The sequence below is a fragment of the Neopsephotus bourkii genome, unplaced genomic scaffold (genome assembly GCF_033783945.1).
Source record: "Neopsephotus bourkii isolate Nb327-2 ecotype Australia unplaced genomic scaffold, CSIRO-AGI_Nbou_v1 NB_1493, whole genome shotgun sequence".
Lineage (NCBI taxonomy): Eukaryota > Metazoa > Chordata > Aves > Psittaciformes > Psittacidae > Neopsephotus > Neopsephotus bourkii.
In genome coordinates, this window is record NW_026901969.1 from 3,257,297 (window position 1) to 3,282,789 (window position 25,493).

General features: G+C 36.7%; 1 protein-coding gene across 5 annotated transcripts in view; it reads right to left on the reverse strand.

Moving 5' to 3' along the window:
* The window catches only part of TMTC2 (transmembrane O-mannosyltransferase targeting cadherins 2), a 245,155-nt gene that overhangs the window by 24,485 nt on the left and 195,177 nt on the right, over positions 1–25,493 (reverse strand). For 3 of the 5 annotated variants that reach the window (XM_061369363.1, XM_061369366.1, XM_061369364.1), the window contains 2 exons: positions 19,873–19,954; positions 6,338–6,452 (listed from right to left, as the gene is read on the reverse strand). In XM_061369363.1, coding sequence (XP_061225347.1) covers positions 6,338–6,452; positions 19,873–19,954 — 197 coding nt within the window. Of the gene's footprint in view, positions 1–1,170; positions 1,327–2,890; positions 3,800–6,337; positions 6,453–19,872; positions 19,955–25,493 lie in introns of those variants that run through there. The other 2 variants (XR_009727823.1, XM_061369365.1) reach the window with 2 other exon arrangements.

Genomic DNA, 25,493 nt, shown 5'->3' on the forward strand with positions numbered 1-25,493 from the left:
TTTTATTTGTTCCCCTGAGTTTTCAGTTTAATGCCTTCAAATGAAAATGAAATATATTGCCACAGAAATTCAAACACATTTTTGTCTCAACAGGCCCCTTTCTTCTCTCAAATTCCTCTCTTCTTCTTTTGTCTTGTTCTTAATTTCCCTCCAACTATTCATTTTGGCTACTAATCCAATAAATATCAGTCAAAAACATACACATCATGAGAAGCATGTTAAATATGTAAGAATATTCAAGCAGAACTATCAGACAGGCTATCTTCTGCTAAAGTTATTTGCTTTTAATTTGCTCTTTTTTATTTTTTTTTTATATGAATAGTTATTTCCCTTCATAGGGAAGTTAGGACAGGAGTTCTTCAGCCTATTTGTGTTTATTATGCAATTGCAGATGTATTTCTGTGATACATAATGGAAAAATTGGAAAAAAAGGATAGCACTAAGCACTGAGTAGAGTTGGTTGGTTTTTCATTTTTTTCTTTCTCTTTCTGCTTCCAGGAACAGTTACTAGTTCACAGTGTATTAATCAATCAACTGAGCACTTGTATCTGGAGATTTTACCTTGTTCATTACAGGAGATTCTACATGCTTTGTTATTCAGTGATCAAATTGCATCTAATTTTATATTCCCATCCATACAAATTTTAAAATTAGCCACATAATACATGATAGGTAATTAATCCCAATCAACACATTTTGACAGTTATTGGTCTTGGGAGGAGAAAGTGAAGAAGTATAATCACTTTGAAGTTTCCCACATAATTCACGTGCAAGCTGAAACCATTTCTTGACTAAATTTGCCAAGTAGAACCTGGTTTATACCTGTTAACTGTTTTAAATTACTTTGCACATGTATCATTGACTCAGTGGTTCCAGTGGTTAGGAACGTCTAATGACTGAATGTCTAAAAATTTAACCTGTCATTTAACCTATTTCTGAATCACTCCTGCTGAGCATTAGTAGTACTTGAAATGACTTGGGGGGGTGGCGGGGGGAAATCTTATACTTCCAAATTTCAGGATTTACTACATGGCACATAAAATGAAAAAATAAAAGATGTCACAGAGCTTTTTTTTTTTTTTTTTCCTTCTTTTTCCTGTTTTCACAAAGCTGTCAGGAAACAAAGCATTTCTGAACATGGTTAAATTCTGAACAAACAAGGTGCCTTACCGAGGAGGCAGATACAGATGGTACACTTCACCTCCAAAAAGTGGTGTTGGCGTGTGAACATCGAACAAATTAAAATCCTGTATCCTTTTAGCCCAGTGGAAATACATGGCTTGCTTTCCTCCCACATGTACATTTTGAAACATGGATCATTAATTCCTCAGTTGAAATCAGTTTGAAATTATAGCTCTCCATTAAAAATAGTTTATAGAAATGAATGCACGCCACAGTAAACCAGTGAGGAAAATGCCAGTTCCATTTCTGGGGCATTCAGCAACAGCTCCTTTAGTTAAGATACAGCAAAATTCTGGTTCCCATTTTCACTGGAAATCTAAACTAGAAATTCATTATGTTAAGCCTTGGAATGGCTTTCCCTTGAGAAAAATTAAAGGCACAGAGGCAGAAAATTGTGGTAACCCCACGCCACTGAGCAGTAAAGGGCCCTGGATCAATGTCAAACAATGGAAGGACACTACTAAAGGAATCATAATTCATATTAGAGTAAAACATTAGATAAAATGTTGACAGTTACACAGAATGGAAGAAAGGAAGCAAAGGCAAGTCTGGAAGACAGTACTTTTCATAGTTGCAAGTTATATTTTAACCTGCATCCTAAATCTCTTCATGGGGACTGACCTTGAAAATACATCTGATTTTATCCATTAACACCTAGTATTCAATCTTACTGTAAGGGACAAAAATGTCTCTTCTTTTTACTCTCTCATATGTCTTAACCTGAGCCTTCAGACCTAACAGTTCCCTGGTTTTTGTTCCAGCTGACTGCCAGTGACACCTCATAAATGTGCCTGACAACACATTGCTCTTCGGGTCTCCTGATACCCAGTTACATTCAGCTTGCATTTATTTTAAATCTTTCTGCTGATCACTGGAAAACATATTGCTTTAAGAGAAAAATACCATCAATGCTGAATGGTTTTGACACATAAAAAAGTGAATTTTAACCTGCCTATTGCTTTGTATAAGGCCTTAGTCTGTTTTGGCGTTTTTAATGTGAAATCATGGATGTCAGTCCAGCAATAACGATCTATCTTCAAAGAGATTCCTATTTTAAAAAGTTGCTACTTAGTACTCTTAATGGACCTTTTTGTGACACAACAAAATCATAATCATATTCTATACATGTAGATCTTCATGCAAATTCTTTGTTTACAAAATTTACATAGACCTCTAGTTACAAAATTTATGTAGACTATAAACTTAGTCATGCATACGTGCATATAAGTATTTAAGCACATGGGCAGTAATTAAAGAATTAACAAAGTCTGTTTAGACAATGACACTGAAAACCAAAGACAATGTCATGTAGTATTGCTCTAATTCAGACTTCTGTTTTCAAATAACCAATAAGCATGCTGCACCTTCATGTAATATGCTTCCCAGAACAACCCACTTAAAGAAGCGTGAAAAGAACCAATTGTTCATACAGAATACGCTTGTAAGCTAAGCTCTTTTTCCTGTGTTTGTTCACATTTGGAGACAATGTGAAGCTCTTTTCCTGTTTCTGATTAGTACAGTGGTATCATCACACTGCCATTCCTCATTCTAAAAGTAATCATTCCCTAGATCACAGGAAAACTATCTCATGGCAGCTCACGTCAGTATACAAATAAAAAGTGAAACTTAACTTAGCACTGTTAATACATAACTTAGTCACACAAACTATGGCCACCAAATGGCATTACAAATATATACATTCCAATAAAATGTATCTTTGCCAAAAAGGCTTCAAACTGCTATAAGCAAAAGAGCATAGCAAACACTACAAAAGTAAAACACATGACCAGTGACTGTTTCAAGATGAACCACCCAAACATGACCCTTGAATGAAGCTGTCTAGAAAACAAATATGTTGAGAAAACAAAATTTACAGGCAAGTATTAGGCAAGTTATAAGTTACCAGACTGTTGCAAAGATATTAATTACATTCATTCCATATCTCTCCCCTATTACAGATGACTTGATTCATCTGGTGCTGCATTAGCAGGATCCAACAGAAGTCATCTTGGCAAAAAAATAATAACTATGCTTGTGTAATTAGGAACAGGGAGTTGTCTTAATAATGCATACAGATCTAACTTGGTTTTTTTCTTGGTTTCGGTTTCAGATTTAGTCACAGAGGCAGTAAACAGTGTTAGAATACCTGACAGAAGGAATAGAAGTCTTTCTTGTGACTGCTAAACTGAGAACAGACCATCTATAAATACACTTAGCTGCATCTGGACACAGCTAACAATTCTGTTACAAATTAAAAAAAAAACAAAGCTTCAACAAACCAAATAAAACTAACCTGCAGCATACCAGTTAAAAATTTATAAAAACTGATATTTCTTTATTCAGGTTGCATTTTAATTTAAATTTTTTTTCTCAACGAAAGGAAAAGAAAAACATTTTAGTAGAAGAATAATTGACTTGGAAGGCATGTTGTGATTGTTTTTATTCAAAGCAGCTGTAACCCAAGTTTGGAAGAATTTGACTGCAATTCTGAAGAAACATCTACATGTTTCTGAATCCTGTGACACTCCTTGGGCTAATGGCAGCAACAGGAGTATGACAGGGAGGAAAGATGATTCATTTCTATTACAGCAGAACATCACTGCAAAGAGTACTTGGTCTGAAAAAAAATTAATTAGAATTTACACACAAATGTAAATTGCTATTACAACTAGTTATTACTTCCCAGTCATTTTGGAAACCTTGTACCATCCACATTAAAATTGTTTTCTACCTCTTATTCTACAACACATTTAAAAATTTATTCCTTCTCTCTCACAACAGTGAATTCACTTCCCTGCCCTGTAAACTTCTGTAATGTATTTTCTACCTCACAGCTGTGCAGTCCATTCGAAATTCTTACTCACTTACTAGTCAGTTTTTATAGCTCTCTTAAGGTCCCTAAAGAGCAGTTGGTCACCTACATGAAACTAATATATTTAATAATTTTATCCTTTCATTTATGACTGTTAGCACTCACAGTTTCGAGTTGTGTCACTCTATGTCAGTCTGAGTACTTCCTTCTTTCCTCCCTCTGTTCTATCCTTGTATCTGCTTTCCTCTTGGAATCACCTCAGCTCTCCATCATTCTAAATATTTTGAAAATCAGCTTCTGAAGTCCCACAGACTCATTATGGATTTGTAGCTGCTTTGTCCTAATGTATGAATATACATTCCTCTTGTCCAGCAGGTATTATGTAAGCAATATATTGAATAAATTACTAAGCAGTGAACAAAAGCAGAGAACAGAATAATGTTTTAGCTAAAATCAGACAGATCATAACACACAGGGTTTTAAGCAAATACTTGGCAGCACTGAATTTCACTTTGCCACCCTAATTCTTGCTAAATCCTTCAGACCAGTTTAGACTCCCAAAGCGTATTAGGAAGGCATTATCATCTTCCACAAAGAAAGATGAGCATTTAAGTGAAAAATTAGACCAACTGGGTATCCCTAAGGACCACAGTTGGATTCTAGCTAAACAAAACCATTGGGCCTTTTTTTTATTTTTTGTTGTTGTTTTTAAGGGGTTTGGTTTGATGGGTTTTCTTTTTTTTAGAGATTCTTTTTTGGTTTTGGGCTTACAGTTTAGAATCACTGAGCTCAGTGATGGTCAAAGCCTCTCAAAAAGTGTCCACTCCCAACCAGAGCAAGAAGGGTAACCATGGCTGATGTGTACAGTCATATAGCTATTACTCTGAGAGTCAAAAAATAACTCATATCCCAATGTAAAGACATACCTTCAAACCCTGGGATGCCTCACTCAGTGCTCACAGAGGAAGTAAGAGACTTATTGCAGTTATCCCCAAAATAATATTGATCTATGCCACCACATCTTAAGATACCCACAATCATACCATGAAACCGCCTTCCACAACATACTCACTGAAATCAGGAGACTGGCACACTTTATACTGTTTTGGATTCAGTTTTCATACCTAACTTGCTATGCTTCTGTCAGTGAATTTGTTTCATTAATGTAAATGTTTCAAACTACTGAATTCTATTGTCTTGAGAGATATAATTCAGAGAATAATAAGGGGGAAGGATCTTTAAAATAGCTCATATACCTGTGGGAGGTCAAACTTGTTTACCAGTTAACCATGTGTCTTGGTTTCCTTTCTAATCTACAAGCAGTGAGAATTACTTCTCAAAGGGTATTTTGGGTCTTATTTCAAAATCCTGATATAGAAACATTCATTCTGAAACACAGGCCACTTGGCTGAAGCCAATTCTACCTACTCTTTAGTACCATTTTCATTTCATATCCTAAGTATTAAAAGTATAAACTGCCAAATGAGATACCTTCATCAGACAAAGTATTTCAATAATTAGCTTGTGATAATGATGAATTGTATTTCTATTTCCCTTTTCATCAATTTTCTAAGAATAGAAACAATCTAAATGAAACCAAGCATCCTCGTAGCTGTTAAGCAGACAATAGACAATAATTAGATTGTTATCCTAGAAATAAGCATGGAGGATACTTATTACCATAATGTGAGTTTAATGATAATATTCAGGTAGAAGCTTAATGTTACTGCATATTTGGGTCTGACAGCTTTAAAAGGAAAAAAAAAGTAGTCTAAATTTTTATTCTATTTGAATAGGACAACAGGATTAAATACAACACTAAACATTAAATCACAGATTCTGATAACATCACTAAGTGCTCCTGTGAGTCTCAAAGTCATAATTAGCATGGCAATATTTAGATTTCTAAGTATTGTACTGTTCCCTACTGTTATTAATATAAAATCTTGTGTTTTCAATATTCCCTAGTTACACCCAGATCACTCTTAGTATTTTCAAATGCTATGCGATCTAAATTTTTTAAAATCAGGTGAAAGAAAATTCTGCAGATGGTTCTTCACAAAAACCCCACTTTTTCTTGTGTGCGAGCAAAAAGGATTAACTGCTTGTGAACAGAAATTTTAAAAGTAAGAAGTTACAAGATAAAGCACAGAAAATCAGAAAGTGCTAAATCCTGCAACAGTTTCAGTCCAATTCTTTTTATCTTAATCGCAATGTTGAATTATTCAAAAGAGTTGCTGGGCTTTAAAAAGGATCCTGTGTAAGCGAAAGCTGTAATGACTTTTTTTTATTCCCCTAAAAGTGGGGAGGAAAATCAAGTAAGGCGGATGCAAAAGCACTAACCTGAGCATATGGGCTGCATTGAAAACAACATCAAATTCTGTATTATCCAGTTCAGCTGCTTTTTTTGCCATCTCAGCTGCTTCTATCAGGCGGGATTCTTCTAGGAGGAACTGACCTGCAATGTAGTTCATGAATGTGAGCCCACAAAAAACAACTGATGGATAATACCTCAGACAATACGGTTAGGAAAAGGAATTTAGAAAACAAAACAAACAAACAAAAAAATCCCAGATGTCTAAGATTCAATATTTAGTCATTGTTTGATCTACTCTGTATTTCAATATCTTTAAAAATGTTGTAAATATAGAAAAAAATGCAATAAATATGACAAGTAGTAACTGCAATATTTGCAGAACATATTTATGAAGCGTGAGAACAACACAGAACAACTCAGCTATCAAGAAACAATACTACCATCCCTGAGAAGCCTGCCACTTAAGAATTTGCCCTTCTACCTATACACCGATATTCACTTCCTCAAAACAAAATGAAATAAAATCAAATATCATTTATAGTGAAATATATTCCAATTTAAAAGTATATATCAGAATCATACTGTCATGGTTTAAACACAGTCAGCCATGAAGTATCTCTCACCCCCCACCCCCGCTTTCTTGCCCTCCCCCTGCTCCCGGAGGGATGGGGAGGAGGATCAGAAAGAGTGTAACTCCCACAGGTTGAGATAAGAACAGTTTAGTAACTAAGGTATAGCACAAATCACTGCTGCTACCACCAATAATAGTAATGATAAGAGGAAATAACAAGGGAAGAGAATACACCAACCTCATCACTCGCCGACCGATAACTTGCCCCACCCTGCCTGACTGAGCACCGATCGATACCTGGTCTAACCCTGCAGTGAACTATCCCTTCCAGGTAACTCTCAGTTACATCCTAGGCATGATGTGCTGTGGTATGGAATACCTCTTTGGTCAGTTTGGGTCAGGTGCCCTGTCTCTGCTTCCTCCCGGCTTCCCCTCCTCCCTGACAGAGCATGAGGCCCACAAAGTCCTTGGTCAGCGTAAACATTACTGAGCAACAACTAAAAACATCGGTGTTATCAGTGCTGTTCCCAGGCTGAAAGTCAAAAACACAGCACTGCACCAGCTACTAAGAAGGAGAAAAATAACTGCTACTGCTAAACCCAGGACACATATGAAAATATTTTTTACATAAATACATGCAAACGTATTTCTTCAGCTTTAGAATTATAAATGATACTTTTCTTTAACATTATTTAATATATAAATATATATAATATACCTGATGAACTGGTATTTTACCATGTATTTTAATAACACTAAGAAAATCACAACAGGTAGGTTTTTACAAGTTTCCTACAGGATGCTTACTTTTCACATGAAAATATAGATGGCTAAAATTAAGTGACTGAATTTTTTACAAATGACATTATCATAATAATTAAACCAAGTTAATACTGAAAAGAATGAATAATTTAGGATGTGTCCCTGTCCATGGCAGGGGGTTGGAACTAGGTGATCTTAAGGTCCTTTCTAACCCTGACTATTCTATGCTTTTATGGTTCTATGATTAACAAAACTTTAACTAAAGTACAGTAGTTTCAAAACAAAACATAACAAGAACTCTATAAGAATGTGTTTTCCTTTGAAGAAGAGGGGAAAAAACATTTTGGAAGGTACTCAAACCATCCTATTTCTGCTTCTTTTAATGATTTTTTCACACCTAATTTATAAAATGTGTTCTTTTTGGATCAAGGACTTTTCAAAGGGTTTCAGCCATCTAGAATCTGTGTCTACATAACTTTATATTTGGAAAAGCTATCTTAAGGTATGGTGATTATACACTCCAGTATCCCATCCTTTCTTTTTTATCTTTCTAAAGGTCACTCAAGCAGAAGTCCACCAAATCATCACTGGCCACAAGCCTCTTCAGGTGCACTTTGCCATGAGCAAATTACTTCCTCTCTTGGAGAGGGATTTTCTTTTTTTTTCCTTGCCTCCCTTCCTCATATATTCCCTGTTACTTTCATGCTTATGCAGATTAACTTAATCAGAGCTAGCAAGGCCTGTAGGGGCACAGTGAATTCAGTGATACTTTGATACCATGAACACAGAAGGAATTACCTCAATACAAAAAGTGACAAAGCACAGCTTTCCTAGGTTTTTGTTTTCTCTGTGGAGACATTTCAACTTAGCAAGAAATGGAATTTTATTTACTCAGACAGTCACATGTATCTTCGTTACTCAGATCTGCAAAAATCTGTGCCTTTCTGCATTTAAAGCACAAGGTTTGCTTGCTTTAGTTACATCCCCATTCTAGTATATGCCATCCTTTCATGCATAATGATGCTTTGTGTTCAAATTGCCCAGAAACAGGTGATTTCCAGAAAGCTTTCTTACACAGAACAATAAGCAAATAAATAAAGAGAAAAGCATAACAATAAAACATACTGCGAGAAAAGTCTGCATTACAAGAAATTAATTTGTCTTTAGAATTAGAAACCATGGTGCCCTAGGTTCAGTTGTAACAGTTTTTCTCCTTCCTAGTAGCTGGTGCAGTACTGTGTTTGGCTTTAGACTGAGAACAGTGCTGACAACACACTAATGTTTTAGTTGTTGATAAATAATGCTTACTCTGATCAAGCACTTTTCAGTCTCTCATCCTCTGCAGGGAGCAAGGGAAGTCAGGAGGAAGCAGAGATAGGACACCTCACCCAACCTAGCCAAAAGGGTATTCCATAGCACAGCACATCATGCCCAGTATATAAACTGGGGGGAGTTACTCAGAAGGCACAGATCACTGCTTGGGTCAGGCTGGTGGTGAGCAATTGTACTGTGCATCACTTGTGTTTATTGGTTTTTCTTTTCTTTGTAGTTTTATATTATCTCACTTTGTTTTTCCCCTTATCATTATTATTATTAGTGGTAGCAGTAGTAGTTTTATATTGTACCTTAGTTACTGGACTGTTCTTATCTCAGCCTGTGGGATTTACATTCTTTTGATTTTCCTCCCCATCCTGGGGGAAGAAATGGGGGAGTGAGCAAGTGGGTGTGTGGTTCTGAGTTATTGGCTGGGCTTAAACCACAACACATGGCTTGAGCCATTAATGGAAAGCTTTTATGAAGGGAAAAAAAAAAAAATTACGAGAGCCATGTTAGGTTTTTTTTTTTTTAATTTTTCTCTATTTTTTTCTTTCTCAATCTAGTGGAAATATCTGAGTGCACAGGTGTATGGTGGGTTGTCCCCTACCAGCATCCAAACACTCATACAGCTGCTTACTGCCAGACCACAGCTGGGTAACACGAGAAAATAGGAAGAACAAAAGCAAGAAAACCTCTGGGTAAAGACAAAGATAGTTCAGCAGATGGAAGAAAGCATTTAAAAAAACCCAAAAAAAACAGTGAAATGAAGGAAGGAAACTGCTCACCACTTCTCATATGTAGTCTGACACCCAGCCAGTCTCCAGAAGCTACCTCAGAAGCCAAACCCCCTCTTCTTCATCTATCCCAGTTTCTATTGCTGAACATGATGTTATATGGTCTGACATATACCTTTGGACAGCTTGGGTAAACTGTCCAAGCTGTGTCACCTTCCAATCAGCTGCTGTCTCCAGCCTACTCATGGAGGGAGCAGAGTGGAAAAAGGAGAAAGCCTTGTCTCTGCTAAAACACTGCTCAGCAACAGCCAAAACATGGGCATGTTATCAACTCTGGTTTAGCCACAAATTTAAAACACAGCATCATGCAGTCAGCTATGAAGAAAGTGAGTTATTAGTATGCTATCTCTCTATTGCAGTCAGAGCCAGTACAAGATGGAAACTTTCAGTTGAGAACTGATTTGCCAAGTTCTCCTGAAAGGCATACTAATTTTATTCACGTATCTAAATTTAGTTTAAAGCATCTAAGTAGAGATATCCCATTTTGAAAACATTATCTGCCATTCATTTTAATATGATATACTGAATTCATATGACAACAAAGTGGATTGGCACTTTACTGCTGCACTTTCTTATTTAGAAATCAGACTTATGAACTTTTCCTGCCCAAGTTACAAAGGTGTGTTTCTCAAGAGAAGAGCACTAGCTGGGAAGAATAATGCCAAGGAGTTGAAGGTGGATTGGAAGGCTTGATCCACAAGCCCCTGGATCCAGCAACCACTTGTGTGAGTCTAAATTTGCATGCAGGATTTCCTCCTCTGACAGGCAGCTGGCAAGCTGCATGATTTATGAGAGACTGCCCAGTATCCCATCCCGAGCTTTCTTAGTGCAGGTGTCATGACTCCAACTCTTGCCAACAACATAAATTATGGTAGCCTGACTGTTTTCTTGAACCAGAACCAGCTTTTGAGAAAACGTCTTTCTAGAAGGTCTGAATCTCTGGTTTTCCTTTATCAAGGAAAGAGTATTTCTCATTACTATTTTTCCGAAGCGGGAGTGGTAAATCCACGTTCCAGGTTCAGGTGGGACCTTCAACCATACTGTTCTTTGCCTGGAACAATGTTACCTTTTTAACAGAATTTTCCACCTTTGTTGCTACAGGGCACAGAGCTGAGGGTAAATGTGTAGTCAAGAGTTTTGAAAGACCTTTGACAGCAGAGAACTGACTCAGTATTTCACTATCCACATAATAATTCTCCCCTAAACCAAGATATCTAAGTATCAGAAATAGCATAAAAGCTGACAAATCCTGTCAGTCTTGTTTAAACTTACTTTTTCTTGCAGATTGTCAACAACAGTTTTGAGTCTATATTTGACACAAGAGAATTGAGGCAATATATGCAAACTACTGAAAAGTAAGATAAAAGTATATATTTAATTTAAACAACAACCAAGAATTTTCAGTTCCTAAGAGCTGAGGAAAAACAACTCATTTTCATCTTATGTCAAAATTTTTAACAAATCTTCATCCACAGGGATGAAAGCATGCAGCTCTCTACCTGGTATAACTACCTTTCTAAAATGAGCATGCATTTGTAAAACATTTTGTTAATACATGCACCAACACCAGTTTAAACGCCATACATCTGAATTGATGGTTCTGCTTTGTTGTAATATGAAAGGTATTAATTGGTTGGGATATGCCAGTGTGCAACAATCTTTTATGGCTAGAGCACAAAGGCATTAGTGCCTTCCTCTAGAATGGGCTCAACTATTCCCTACAGGCACTATGAGCTTCTTCTTCTATTAGACAAAAGTGCAAGTTGCACCAGTCTTTCTTTAATTGAAATATTCTCTCTTGTGCTCACTGGCAAACATTCAAAGGTACTTTGTACCAGATCAGAGCAGGTTTCTGAAGTAGCCCATCTTGCTACTGCTGCTTTTGAAAAGAACCATTTTGAATGGTCTCAGAACACCGTTAGTTCTGGACTTACTCAAACTTCGACGACTTACACTTCTGTCCTGATATCATTAGTAATCCAAGCAAAACTGAGTAAACTACCTTGTGAATAAGAAGGAAAAATCCTCTAATCCCACTGTAACAGGGAATAGCTAACATTTTCTTCTTTTAATACATATATCACCAGGTCTTCTGCACCTTACCTTCTTCAAAAGAATGTTAACCTTCCATGGCAGCAACTTCAACTATATTAACATGAAAAGTGGCTATATCAAAACCATAGATTCAACTGTCAAATCTGTTTATAATAAATTTCACTGAAAGTTCTTTCAGAAGCACATTCAACACTGAGGATTTCAAGCTGAATATTTGCTGATGCTGTCAAAGCATTTCAAGTTTCAATAGAAACCAGAATACAGACTGGGTTCTTGCTGACCCAAACATCACGCCTTGTCTTTGAAGCATGCAGTAAGGCTACAAGATAATGTCTTGAGAACTGAACTACATTCTCACTGGCATGAGCAGAACTGCCACTGAAGTTACCATCAACTTCAATTCTGCTGTGGTAATGCAGGGCAAAAGAGCAGATGCAGCCAGAAATTTCTGAATGGAAAATTTCAACAGCATTCTGTGGAAGAAATGAGAGGAGAAACCTTGTCTCTGAGTTGATTTCCAAAGCTTGCCAGGTGATGAATCAATGTTGCAAGATGCCAAGTCAAGAGACATGACCTAATGTAACTGTCTCCTTCAAGAGTTTCAAACCAGATTCATTGCCTGTGAACGAGCAGTTCCCAGAGAAATGAAATGTTTGCTTAAAGATCCTGTTTTGCAAGCCTGTTTAGACAACAATTTCTTACTGAATGTACAATTTTACTTGGGAAGCAAAGAGAACTTTTATCAAGATTACCTAGATGGTAGCAGCATTCTGGTTTGTATTGATGCTTCTTGTAGCCCATTCTATCTTTATATAAAGCTGCTCTCTGGATTTCTTGCAGGAAAGGCTTTTGGGGAGCTCATCCCCTCAGTTGGTTCCCATGGAGATCATTTCATGCAAATAACATATAAAGAAAGACTACACAAGCCTGCAACTTCAATATACACACTGGCTTGGAAAGGTCTTTTAACTAGCCTTTTACTTTGTCTGAAAAACTTGTATTACACTTATGCTAAATATACCACTGGATGCCATCCAGAGCACAACCAGAGATAAGAGAAAAAAATTAAATTGCAAGCCTCTGACTCGATGACTGAACTTCTGACTACATCTGGATTACTGGAAGCTCTAACTAAAATGAAAGATTAATGATGAAAACATATAATTCAGAGGACCTCATCTTCTACGAATAGTAAGGAAGATTTTGGACCCTACGTCATTCCCCAGATACCTGATGACGTATAAGGTTTGGAAAAGTGAAATTTAGATGGTAAAGTCCTATCCATTTGCACTTTTATAGTGGCTCCATGCTATTTCTTCAAAAATCCTCATAATGAGAGGGCACTCATAGGTCAAAACATATGATCATTAACAATGAAGTCTCCATGGTTGTTCATGCCACAGGCTTTTTTGATTCTGGCAGAAACCCCATATTTTGGCAAAATGGAATAAGTATAAAGCCACATTTCTGGCTCTGTTTCTAATCTGTAATTTCTATACCACATATCTCTAGCAGTCTAGTATAATGTGCTGAGGAAGCAGAGTCAGACATGTATTTGGGATGTCAGAATGATGAGATTTAAAGATAAGGGAAGAACCAGAAACATGGAAATTCCACAGTGTTTAGGGTCAGTGACCTGGCTTGTTTGGAAATACTCCACTGCATCCCACTTATGTGATTGTTTCTAAAAAAAGGTTGGGATAAATAGTTATTATAGTGGTTTGTAATAACCTTCTTTTAATGTTGTGTGATAACAACGGCCTAGAGAACAACAAAAAGGACTTGACAACTTATAAGTAAATTGCCTTCCTACACTCATCATTCACAGCTGCCAAGAAAACAGCAAACAAGACTTCAAATTATTATATTCTTTTGAACAGCTCAGTTGCTTGTTCAGTTTCTGTCTGGAGATAAGAAATACTGTCTGTTAACAGAGGCTGAAGATTTTCTTGAAGTTATTGGAGAGCGTTCTAAAGCAGAAAGGTTGTAAGCTTAATGAAGTCTTTTTGCATGTGAGTTACATCTGTCTTCCCATTTTGGGTCTAGGAATCCTGTTTTCCTGGAATTACATTCATTCATTCATACTGTAGGAGGAGGTACAAGCCATAGTCCACTGCATGCCCAAGACAGAGAAACCCTTCTTCTAAAGAGTGCATATGTTCTATGAACATGTGTTGAGTATCATAAACTTGTTTTACAGTTTCCCCACAAAAACACTATATATTTAGCGCTAGGATTTACAAAAGATTTTAAATGGCAAAAAGCCTTTCGTTTACTGAGATGTTCTTGAGTGCACACTGGAAGGCTGGCAAAATTACTTTGTGATGGACATACTACATCTGGTTGGCTGTGAACCATCTCATCAAGTAATTTAATTTCTCAATATCCAATCACCATGTAGCATCTGGTGTTTCCAATGGAGCAGATCCACGTACTCTGTTTTATTTATCATTTGGCATATACCACATTTATCTAACCTGCCAGTTAGAAATGGACAATTCATTCACTGGAATTACGTACTGTGAAGTAAGTTTTATCTGTTTCATTGACAAAGATAAAAATTGACCTTCCCATAGACTGGAGTGACATTTCTTCCACTGGCATAAAAGTCTCTTGGAGAAATGAGTAAGATTTTGTTACTAGGCCATGGTTGGTATTTGTCTTTCTTATCAATACCCCATTGATATTTTATTTTTCATTATTACACTGTTTCCTTCATAAAATCTTTTCCTTAAATATATGACAGGAAAATAAAGCTTTCCAGGGCTGCTCTTCAGGCAATGAAGAACAAAGACACAAAGCTCCAGCAATATGACTCCACAGAAATACTATAAATACATCACATCTAAGAAGAAAACTGAATCCCCATCTGTAAACATCGGTAAATTCCCACACTTACTAGTACATGCAAGTGTATGACTTAAAGACTGAAAAAAATGGTGCTTGAAAATCCACTGCTATCATATTTCAACAACATTTATTAGAAAGACTTAAGATGAAAGTGGGGAAAAAAAAAAAGAAGAGCAGTTAACAAGTTAAACTTGTGTTAGAAGATAATAATAATAATAATAAAAACCCCAACCAAACCCCAAACCGAATGAGAAAATCTATAAAAACAACTAAATTATCACAAATTCAGAAGTGAAAGATAATGCAAAAAAAACCCCCACATTAGAATGTTTGGGAACATGTTAAGATGTTCTTCCTTCAATGGGCGTATAGCTAATATGCTTCAGTTTTACTTTATCTGACAGTGTATTTTTAATTTTGGTTTATATCTGTAACTGGGAATGCACTGTAAAAGGCAGATGAACAATGTGAATTGCCTAATTAAGTGAATGCATAATTAATCTAATGACAATAATTCCATTTTTATAATGAAAAAGAAATAATTAAACAATTTAGAGTTATTAGAAACAATGTATTATTCAAAGGAAGCTATTTTTAAAAGAGGTCTCAATGGTGATTAATAAAACAGACTTAATATGAACATCCTCTTGGGTTCTAGATTTTCGCATTCCAATTAAGCCATTACAAATGTAAAGGAGAAGGGACTTCTGTACATGCATTTATCTTGAAACCTACTTTCTCTTTTTTTCGCCACTCCATTTTCATTATGTTGAAGGGAGGCCACTACGTGCACTTTAAGAGGCATGGTAGCAAACCCTGCTTTCAGCAAACAAGCTAGCAGCTTGTTGGCTAAACAAAAGTGGCAGTTTTAGCAAAACTTGCTTTAGTGTGGTTTTCATTATTATTATCATTTTTCTTTTAAAGAGCAAATTATAAAGGAAATAAGGCAGTTTGGGAGGCAAAATGTTTGGATGACTTAAAATTTCACTGTAGATTTATGGGGTTATTTTTTTGTTTGTTTGCTTGTTTAAGTGAAACCTAGTACACAAAGCCTTCAACAACTTCAAACTCCTAAATTACACTGTATCCTAGTAGCCATCTCAATGAAAAGATACTGAAGAATTTAGGGGTTTTTGCTTTCAAACAGATGAGCACTTCAGTGTTTCACTGTTTGAAATTCGTCTCATCTCTGTGCACTAACAAATTTTATACAGAGTATTTCTTCAACTTCTGAGATAGGCTCAGTGGAGACAGAAATAGATCTTTACTTCCTTTGTGAGTGGTCAAATAACCCCTGGGCCATAATGGCACTGGTCTGACCTGGCTGAATATTCCTATGTTTGGCACATTTGTTAACAAATTGAACTTACTGACTCTTTAGATCCCAACGCGTTGTTCAAATATATACACAAAAATTCCTTTGGATTTGATTAATTCATAGGTGTCTGGTTTCTCAGTTTCACACCTGGATTCATCCCTCCTAACCACAGGCATTTAATCAAAGCAACTGTGTTAGAAAGAGTTCTCTTAATGGTCAATGGAGACCATTTCAATTATGTCATTAGTTTACTGATGACAGAAGCCACTGAGGTCTTGCAGGATCCAAAATGGCATACTTGAATTAAATGTTCAAAATAACATGGGATGCATAAGAGCCAATACCATGAGTAGGTGTGGGTAAGACCATTTGAAGAAAACTTTAACATGGGGAGGAGGAGAAAGGAAAGGAAAAACAAAAATAAATAAGCATTTATTAAGGTTTAGTCCAAACCGTTCATTTTAAGTTTTCTTAAAAAATGTATTAAATATATCTAACTAAAAGCCTCAGACTTTAAAGGAGCACTCAAATATAGTATCTGAAATAATTTCTGCCAGTGTTTTAGTTTTAAAAATTGCAGGTTGTGTCAAAAATAGTATTTTCATTGACAGGAAATTAAAAAAATAATAATAAAAAACCAAAACCTGGTGCTTCTGCAGTCTTTCAACTGCCATTTTTTTTCTTCTTCCTGGTTGGTATGCAGTTTCTCTCATCTGTTAGGTGTTTCTGGTAGCATACCATGTACATGAGTAGCTTGTACCAGATCAACCGTCAAGACTCACAATACAACTGTTTTACACAAATTCTAGATGTTCAGATAACTGGCATATGAGAAAGAAAAAGGAGAAAAGGGGAAGAGAAGGGGAGAATTAGTGGAGAACTAGAAGAGAATTAGGAAAAAAGGACAGGTGAGCCTGCATTTCAGCTTAAGAGGGGACTGTCACTCTCATCACTAGAGTAAAAGCTCCTTCCTCTTACGTCCAATGAAGTGGCATCACGTCAGGAGTGTGCAGGGATTTCTATCTCTTCAGCTTTTCCACTAGCTCTCCTTCAAGGTATCTCCAAGCACAGTGAGTTTGAGAAACACTGCTTTAAACCTAAGTCCACTGAAATACAAAGCCAGCAAATTACCTAACTAATTCTAACACTACCTCAAGCAGAGAAGTGTGCTGTGGCGGTATTATCCAAGGAGCAACCATGGATCTGTTGACATCTTCAATTTTTCATGTGATCAAATAAGTTGACTCCTGCACCAAATCATGCCTAAGAAAGCCTTTGGCTTAAGGCTTGAATTGAAGCACAATGTAATGCACGTTAGCCTCTTGAAAGATACAGTCAGTATATTGACAGTTTTTCCTGACAGCTCCAAAAATGTCTAGAAGGTTAGAAGTCAAAAAGAACATCTGCACATCCTGGAAGCATAAATTATAAGTGTGTGAATCCACGTGCACTTGGAAGAAAATCATCAGTCGATTCATTTCTGCTAGTCCATCAACACACTTCTTTTGTCCCAGCTGACCGTTCTTTTCATATGGCTGTTCTGTGAGGTATGTGATTTCTTTAGGGCTAATGTCAACTAATTTATTCTCTGTTCCAATGTCTTCATGCTGAGAAAAAAAGATTCACATGGAAAATACAGATGTTCTATGATTCTATGTATTTCCCCATAGTTTAACACTTGGAATGTAAGACATAGACTATACCTGTGACAAGGTGCTAAGATAAACTAATGAGCTGATAGAGATAAAGCTTACAACATTCACTAGGGATTCCTGTGTAGTATCTGGAATGTCCCTGGTAACATACACTAAAGAATCCTTATCAATACAAGAAATAGGTGGAAGTGAAATTGAAAGAAGGAAAAGGGAAAGAAAGGGGAAAGAAGGAAAGAAAGAGGGAAGGAGGGAGGCAGGAAGGAAGGAATCATTTATTTCAAATTTTACAGTCCTGTGCCCAAAGTGACAAGGTTGTGAGATCAACTCTACTACATACACACGTAAGACAAGCAGAAGTAAACCACATCTTTCTCATAGCTACTTTGATATAAACATGGAATAACATCACTGAATTTTATGAGGTGATCCGAAGTTATGCCATTTAAAAAAAGATTTCACTGGCATTCAGTAGAGTTCTCTGTGTATAATACTCCATGACAAAGACCTAGTGACTAGTATAGAGAACATTCCTGTTTCTACAGCCTTTCTGCATCACATTTTACTATGCTCATATTCCAGTGACTAAATTTTGCCTTTCACTCCTAATAAGCAGAATGCCATTTATGTTGCAATATCCTCTGCACAAGGACACAGAAACCACATTTTGAACCTGTGACACAATAAAAGAAAAATCTGCTAAAGTTTTTAGGCAATAATCTTCCTTAGGAAACAACACACCATTTTAACACTGCAGTCCAGTAATGAAGAAGTCGATACTCCTGAGATGAATGATGATTTGAATAACCTTGCTTTCAGCTTATAGGGACTTGAAAATGACACAAAGGGAATATTGCAGGAAAAGAGGCTAGTTGATGAAAGAGAAAAAAGAAAAAAAAGTCTAGACCTGTAATAAAATGCAATCAACTTCAATTGCTATGACAGATAATCAAGACCTCTCATACAAAGTAGATAGATTTCTTAATAACATAGGCTAGAAAGGACTTGAGTAGGATTTCAAGATACTACCTGCTGCAATTTTTTTCTGATTATTTTGGGACACCGACTGTACTAATATTCAATTGAAATAACAGAAATATGTGCACAAATACCCATATCAGATTTGTCTGTACAGGCATAAATAGAAGACAAGGTTACTAACTGCAATGATCCACAATGCAAAATAATGCAACACTGTCCTACATTAATTTAAATACCATAACATTTTCTAAATGACAAAGTATGCATTGATTCTGGGAGTCCAGCATACAGAATTTTACACTGCACAGGACCAAAGGGAAATACAACATGTGAGCAATTCAGGCAGAGATATCACACAAAGTAAAAACATGGTTATTATGTGAGATTAATTTTCCCTTTTGGCCACTCATTTTTATTTATTTTACATTTATCAGTTAGAATCAGAAGAGGAAATTAAAACAATACACAAATATATATACAGTATGCTTGTGGTTCCCTACCTTCTTCCTTAACTAAGATTAAATTTATTACTTCTTTCTGTATTTTCCAATTGGGACTACATAGCTAGCATTTTTAGATTTGTCTATTACCAGCTTTAAAATACAATACAAATTAGCCCATAGAGTTAAATATTTTTGGTTCCTTGGGACTAATCACATCTGGAACTATTTTTTGCACATCTAGCATAAACGAGACAAAGTTATAAAGATACCTTCAAGTTATCTGTGTACTTTCTGCACATGCATGGCTCAGTAGGACCAGAAATAGCCAACTTGTCAAAACCTTTTGTAGCACTTATCCTTTTCAGCCATTAAGATGTTAGGAAGGAGATAGATCTAAGTCTTCAACACAAAGCAGACACTTCGATACATAGAACTCATGCACAGTAAAGCATAACTTCTAGTTGCCCATACAGCAACAACCAGCAAAATTAGGCCAAAACTGTTAGTAATAATATCCCAGCTCATGAAATTTTGAGATATGGCAATAGTCACCTTTTTTTTGTTTCCCAGAGAGGCAGCAATACTGAAATTCCTCTCACAAGAGGAAAGTTATGCAAAATATTAAAATCTTCACTTTTGCCTCTGCAAAACAGATTTGGTGTTATATTAACAGGTAGATGAAGTTATACATGACAGATTAGTTTCTTTTCCTTTAAAGAAGATATTTTGCCAGTAGCACATTTCAAATCCTTAATCTTTCTGAGAGATTAACAGCAAGCCTGCAATATGTGTGAAAACCTTATCTATCTGAAACGTACCATAATGCATGTAGCAGTTTCCTTTGGTAGGATCCAGCTGAATAGCCTTCACAAAGTACTTTTCTGCCTCACTCTTGCGTCCCTAAAAAAAAAATAAAGGGGGAAGGGGGGCGTTATTTTAATGGTGTGTCACCATGCAGCAATCACATACAGTTACAATTTCCAAATTTCAGGCACTAGAGAAAAACAACTTCGATTATTACTAGGCTTAACCTAAGTAAATATGAATGTTTAAGTGTTACAGCAAGTTTTGTGGTCAGCTACTTGATGTTGCTGCTCTCCAGATTGAGGAAGAAATGTGTCCAACATTGTCAATATCCAAGAAGTAAGGAAGTGGTAAAAATGTATTGCAGAATATATTGTAAAGGGCTTTGGGTGAACATCAAGATCCACACTACTTTTCTGGACAGGCATCAGGATGAGCATTACAGACCCAAGCTAAAATCAGAAGGGAAGGTAGGAGGGAGGTTTAGTCATGCTTTTTTAAAAAAATGCAGGGGGGGGGGGTAGTTTGGGGGACAAGTTTCAATTCTATGAAATCACAGAATACCTCAACTTGGAAAGGACCCATAAAGTTCATAAAATCCAACTCCCTCTTTCTTGCAGGACTACCTAAAACTAAAACATATGACTAAGAGCGTCATCCAGATGCTCCTTGAGCTCTGACAAGCTTGGTGACCATGACTCTGGAGAGCCTGTTCCAGTGTCTGACAATCAGCTCAGTGAAGAACCTTTTCCTAATATTCAATCTGATCTTCCCCTGGTGCAGTTGCAGTCCATTTCATTGTGTCCTAAATAACACTCTATACGTAGCCAAAAGTAAAGTCACCGCAAAGAAAGGTAATTATAAATAAAAATATTTTGGATTTCAGTATGGGAAGTAAAAAATTAGAAAATATTCATAATTTTAATGTGGGAAGTAAGTTTTCATCAGAAAATAATTCTGTTAAACATAACAGAAATTGAAAAGATAACTTTTAAAGACAATTACCAATGGTATGACAGAACAGACAGAAAAAAAAAAAACACAACAAAATCCCAACACAAATGGTAAAGAGTAGATATATTCTATACCAGAGATTTTCTTATCACTGAAATCACCAAGCTACTAACATTGCCATATAGTACGTACATGCCAAAGCATGCCCATTAATGGTTGTTACTCTTTCCATGGAGAAACCAGCAATACTGGGTTAGCCTAGAGTCTGATTTCAAACAGAAACCACCATCAGCTATTTAGTAAGATATCGGTAACCTGTTTATCTCTATTTCCATGAAATTAGTTGCTTCTGTATGTGTTATAAAATAGAAGACCTCCAGAACAAAGAACACTTAAGCTTAACCACTGTGAAAGAAAGGCATTGTGGTCTACACCTATCAAGGTTTCCCCGAGTGTTATTTCACAGATATAAGCATGTATCTTTCTCAAGTTTTGTGGTCTGGAAACATATACTGCATATATCCTGCACTATCCAACAAGTTAAAATAGGAATAATAACGAGGTCTGTTCACGATTACAGCTGCTCCAGATTCTCAGTATTTCCCTCAAGGGCCTTAGAGACAATAAAATAAAGACAGAGAAAGAAGTTGTGCAGCACAGCACGAACTATATCAAGACCAGGTTCCATCAAAAACAACACAGAGGCCATATTTCTAAGAGATCATCCTGGAACAGATGTAAGCAGGCTTATAATTTACAATATTTGAGTTTCACAAAATAAATGTTCATTGGAGGTAAGGGTTTAGCTTTATTATTTAGTACACTTTCTTTGGTAAACCCATATACCTTAAAATCATATCCACATGGCAAAAGGCTCTTATCAAACAAATGGTGCAATTACAGTACACTATTTGATACTGCAGCGTCTCTCATCCCTGGTTTGTTTGTTTGACTGATTGGTTTAGGTTTTGTTTGTTTATTTTTTAAAACAAATAACCCCCCTCCCAAACCCACATGACCTGTTGGACAGAGTCCAGAGGAGGACCACAAGCAGAGGGCTGTAGCATCTCTCCTGTGAAGACAGGCTGAGAGAGTTGGGCTTGTTGAGCCTGAAGAAAAGGCTGAGGGGAGACCTTAGAGCTGCCTCCCAGTACCTAAATAGGGCATACAAGAAATCTGGAGAAGCACTTTTTACAAGGTCAAGTAGTGACAAGATAAGGAGAGATAAGGAGGCTTGAAACCAAAAGAGGGCAGATTTAGACTAGGTATTAGGAAGGTGTTTACTGTCAGGGGGTGAGACACTGGCACAGGTTGCTCAGAGAAGTTCTGGCTGCACCATCCCTGGCAGCGTTCAAGGCCATGTTGGATGGGGCTTTGAGCAACCTGGTCTAGTGGAAGGTGTCCCTGCCCATGGCAGGGACAGTTTTGCGTGTGATAATTAAACACTAAAATTTACACATTAAAGTCCAAGGTTGGCATTCGTAGCCTGGCAAAAGTTACCGTGACATCTGTGCAGTCCAGCCTTAAGGCTTTGAAATGACATCACCAAGCATACATACCACTAATACTGACAGAACTAACATGCACAGATTTTGCATCATTGCTTTAGCAAACTAGCATCATTAATTTTAGCTGGTTGCACTTTGTGTCTATTTCAAGAATATAAAAGGACAGTTCATGATTACAGTCACAGAATACATAGCTTCTGCCTACAAATCTACGACTATAAATACACAAAATGTTTGTCAAACATAGAATTATAAAATACTTAGGGTTGGAAAGGACCTTAAGATCATCAAGTTCCACTGTGATCACCAAAACCACATGACTGCTCTACTCTTTCTGGCACTTTTCAAATGGCATATTGCACTTAAGTTCAGGCCAGTAAGGAGACCTGGAGTACATAATGATGACAGGTGCCAGCATACATAGCATCAAAGAAATGGCTGTGCTATTAACAGTCTCTAATATTCATTAACAGATAAAGGGGATGTCCTGGGTTCAGCTGCAACAGTCATTCTTCCATGACAGGGGAGAAAAATCTTACATTATATCAGCAAAGATACAAGATGATCTTACTATGAAGATCATATAATCATAGAATGGTTTTGGTTGCAAAGGACCTTAAGATCATCTAGTTCCAACCCCCACAGCCATGGGCAGGGACACCTCACACTAGACCAGGTTGTTCTAAGCCCTGTCCAACCTGGCCATGAACACTGCCATGGATGGGGCATTCAGAACTTCCTTGGGCAGCCTGTTCCAGTGTCTTACCGCTCTCACAGTAAAGAACTTCTTCCTTTTATCTAACCTAAATCTTCCCTGTTTTGGGGATTAGCACAGTTCCATATGTTCATGTTGGCACCTTTTAATATATACACATTTGTCAAAAATTGAAAGAATAAAAACATTTTCTTCCAGAACTGCATTTTGAGGAACCATTATCTAAAATGTCCTCTTTGGTGCCATCTGTCTGCTGCTAAAATGTCAATACCTTGGCATAGATTCAGTAAACATTATTTTTATGTCAAATGGTATAAAATCCAACCGCTTGTCATAATCAAGCTATTTTACAATTAAAATTTAGCATTTATCAACTTTTTTCAACTATTCAATGTACATCTTAACTACTATAACAGAACGCATACACTGTGTAGTTAAAGACAGCAATCCCTGTCATCCTCCCTTCCCACTGTATGTTTTCAGTGTTAAACACATGGCATAAGGGAATAAAATTCCAACTTTTAAAGAAAATCCAAGTAATTGTTTAAACAGCTGAAAAATAATGATTTGGGGCAGGAAAGCATTTTGTGTGCATGTTCACTGTTACGTGACCCATACAAATGCAGGCATTGACAGTCTCCGGAAACCTCCCAATTTCTAGCAACAGGGTGTACAGTTGTATATGCACAACCACATGCTTTGGCAATTTTACAAAGCAAAAAAAAATCTGCATGATAGCAGACTTATTTGAAGGACAGCAAAGTTACTCATAAGATTTTAATGGAAGGAACTGATGGCTCTGGGGATTAATAATGAGATATGAAATACCTTTCACCTGTTGGTCACCAGTTCACATCCCGTCCAGGCCAGTAGCTAATGAAAAGGTGCTATCTAACAACTACTGGTTTGCTCAGGAGAAATGAGTGGGTGGTCCTAGCCCAAGCCCTAATGGAGATCCTCTGCAAAGACACACTGGCATATTTATGGCTTTTCAGTGCAGCGACCAACAAGACAGAATTATAAAACAATGAATGGTAACCTCATTGCTGGGGAGAAAAAAACCAGTAACATAATGAAGACACTTTGACAATTGATTTGGAGGACTGTGCTGATACTTGCCTTACTGGATCTGGACCTTATTCTAAAGCATATAATAAGGACAAATATTCAACCGTTTTCCATTAATAAGGAAAACTTTATTTCCCTTCTGTCTAAATAAAGATGAATTTCCCATGATTACTACCTTCCAGCAACACCATCAAAACTGAAAGGAAAAAGAAGTGAAAATAACTGACACATGACTCATAATTTAGCACACTAGTTGTCCTGGCTTTCAGAAATACCCCCAAATTCATGAGACTTCCAATCAGAACAGCTGGTTGCTTGCAGGTTTGGAAGGCAGTTAATTGTTCAAATATGAATTCAGGAGCTTGATTTTAAGACCAGATCTTTGCAGTTGACTGCAAGGGGTTTTATGTTTGTTGGGCTGGTTTTTTCCTAGAGATCAAGACAATGGATCTGATCTTGGTAATATGGTCGGACATACTGCTTAATAGGGCTTTCCTACAAAAGACTGTTATGACAAACATGACAAACAAAAGAGAGCTAGTTAAGGGCAGTTGATACATTAGCAGAAGGCCTGTATTTATCCTCAAAATATAAAAAAACTGAGGCTAAAACTACCACTTTTATATCCACCCAATTCTGTCTCCATACTGTGCTGGCAAACTGTGCCAAATTCATGTCAAGGCAGCTGTTGTACTTCAGGCTACTGGAGGCCCAAAGACCCTGAGATGCTAGTAAAACTGGGAAAGATTAACACAGTTAAGCAGCTCTGAATAACCCTCTTGTGGAAACTATGACGACACAGTGGCAACCAGTAAGGTGGTTCAACAAACTGGGTGGTCTCTGCAAATTAAAACAAATTATATTTTGTAAATATTCATCATTCTTTAAAGGGTGTGAGGGTTTAACTGGCAGAGGAGAGACTTCACTCTTCAATACAGTTTAGCCCGATTTAACTGATAATAATGTGATTACATAGGGAACTCAATTTGTATCACAAATGCAGCTGTCATTTCCCACAACCTGTTAATTTTTTTTTTTGCAAGCATTCATATTTTTAATAAAAAGAATTGAATTATGAAAAGGTATCTTAATGGAAGATTGATTAAACGGTGGACATTGAATAAATAAAATAATTATTATGTTACATATTTCCTTCTTCTTCTCTAGGACATTTTAAAGTCACAGAGAGACTACACAAGGATAGTAAAAAGCTCTGAACTGAACCTGTGACTCATTTTCAAGTTTCTTTAAGTCGTTGCATACCAGCAAATCTGTTTCATAAACAGTTCCTTTGCCTTACTTACAAAAGTTGCATCAGGACAGGCAAAACACAATTTAAATGGTGTGATACTGTGCAAATTAGCAATAAGGTGCTCAAAAGTTTACTTAG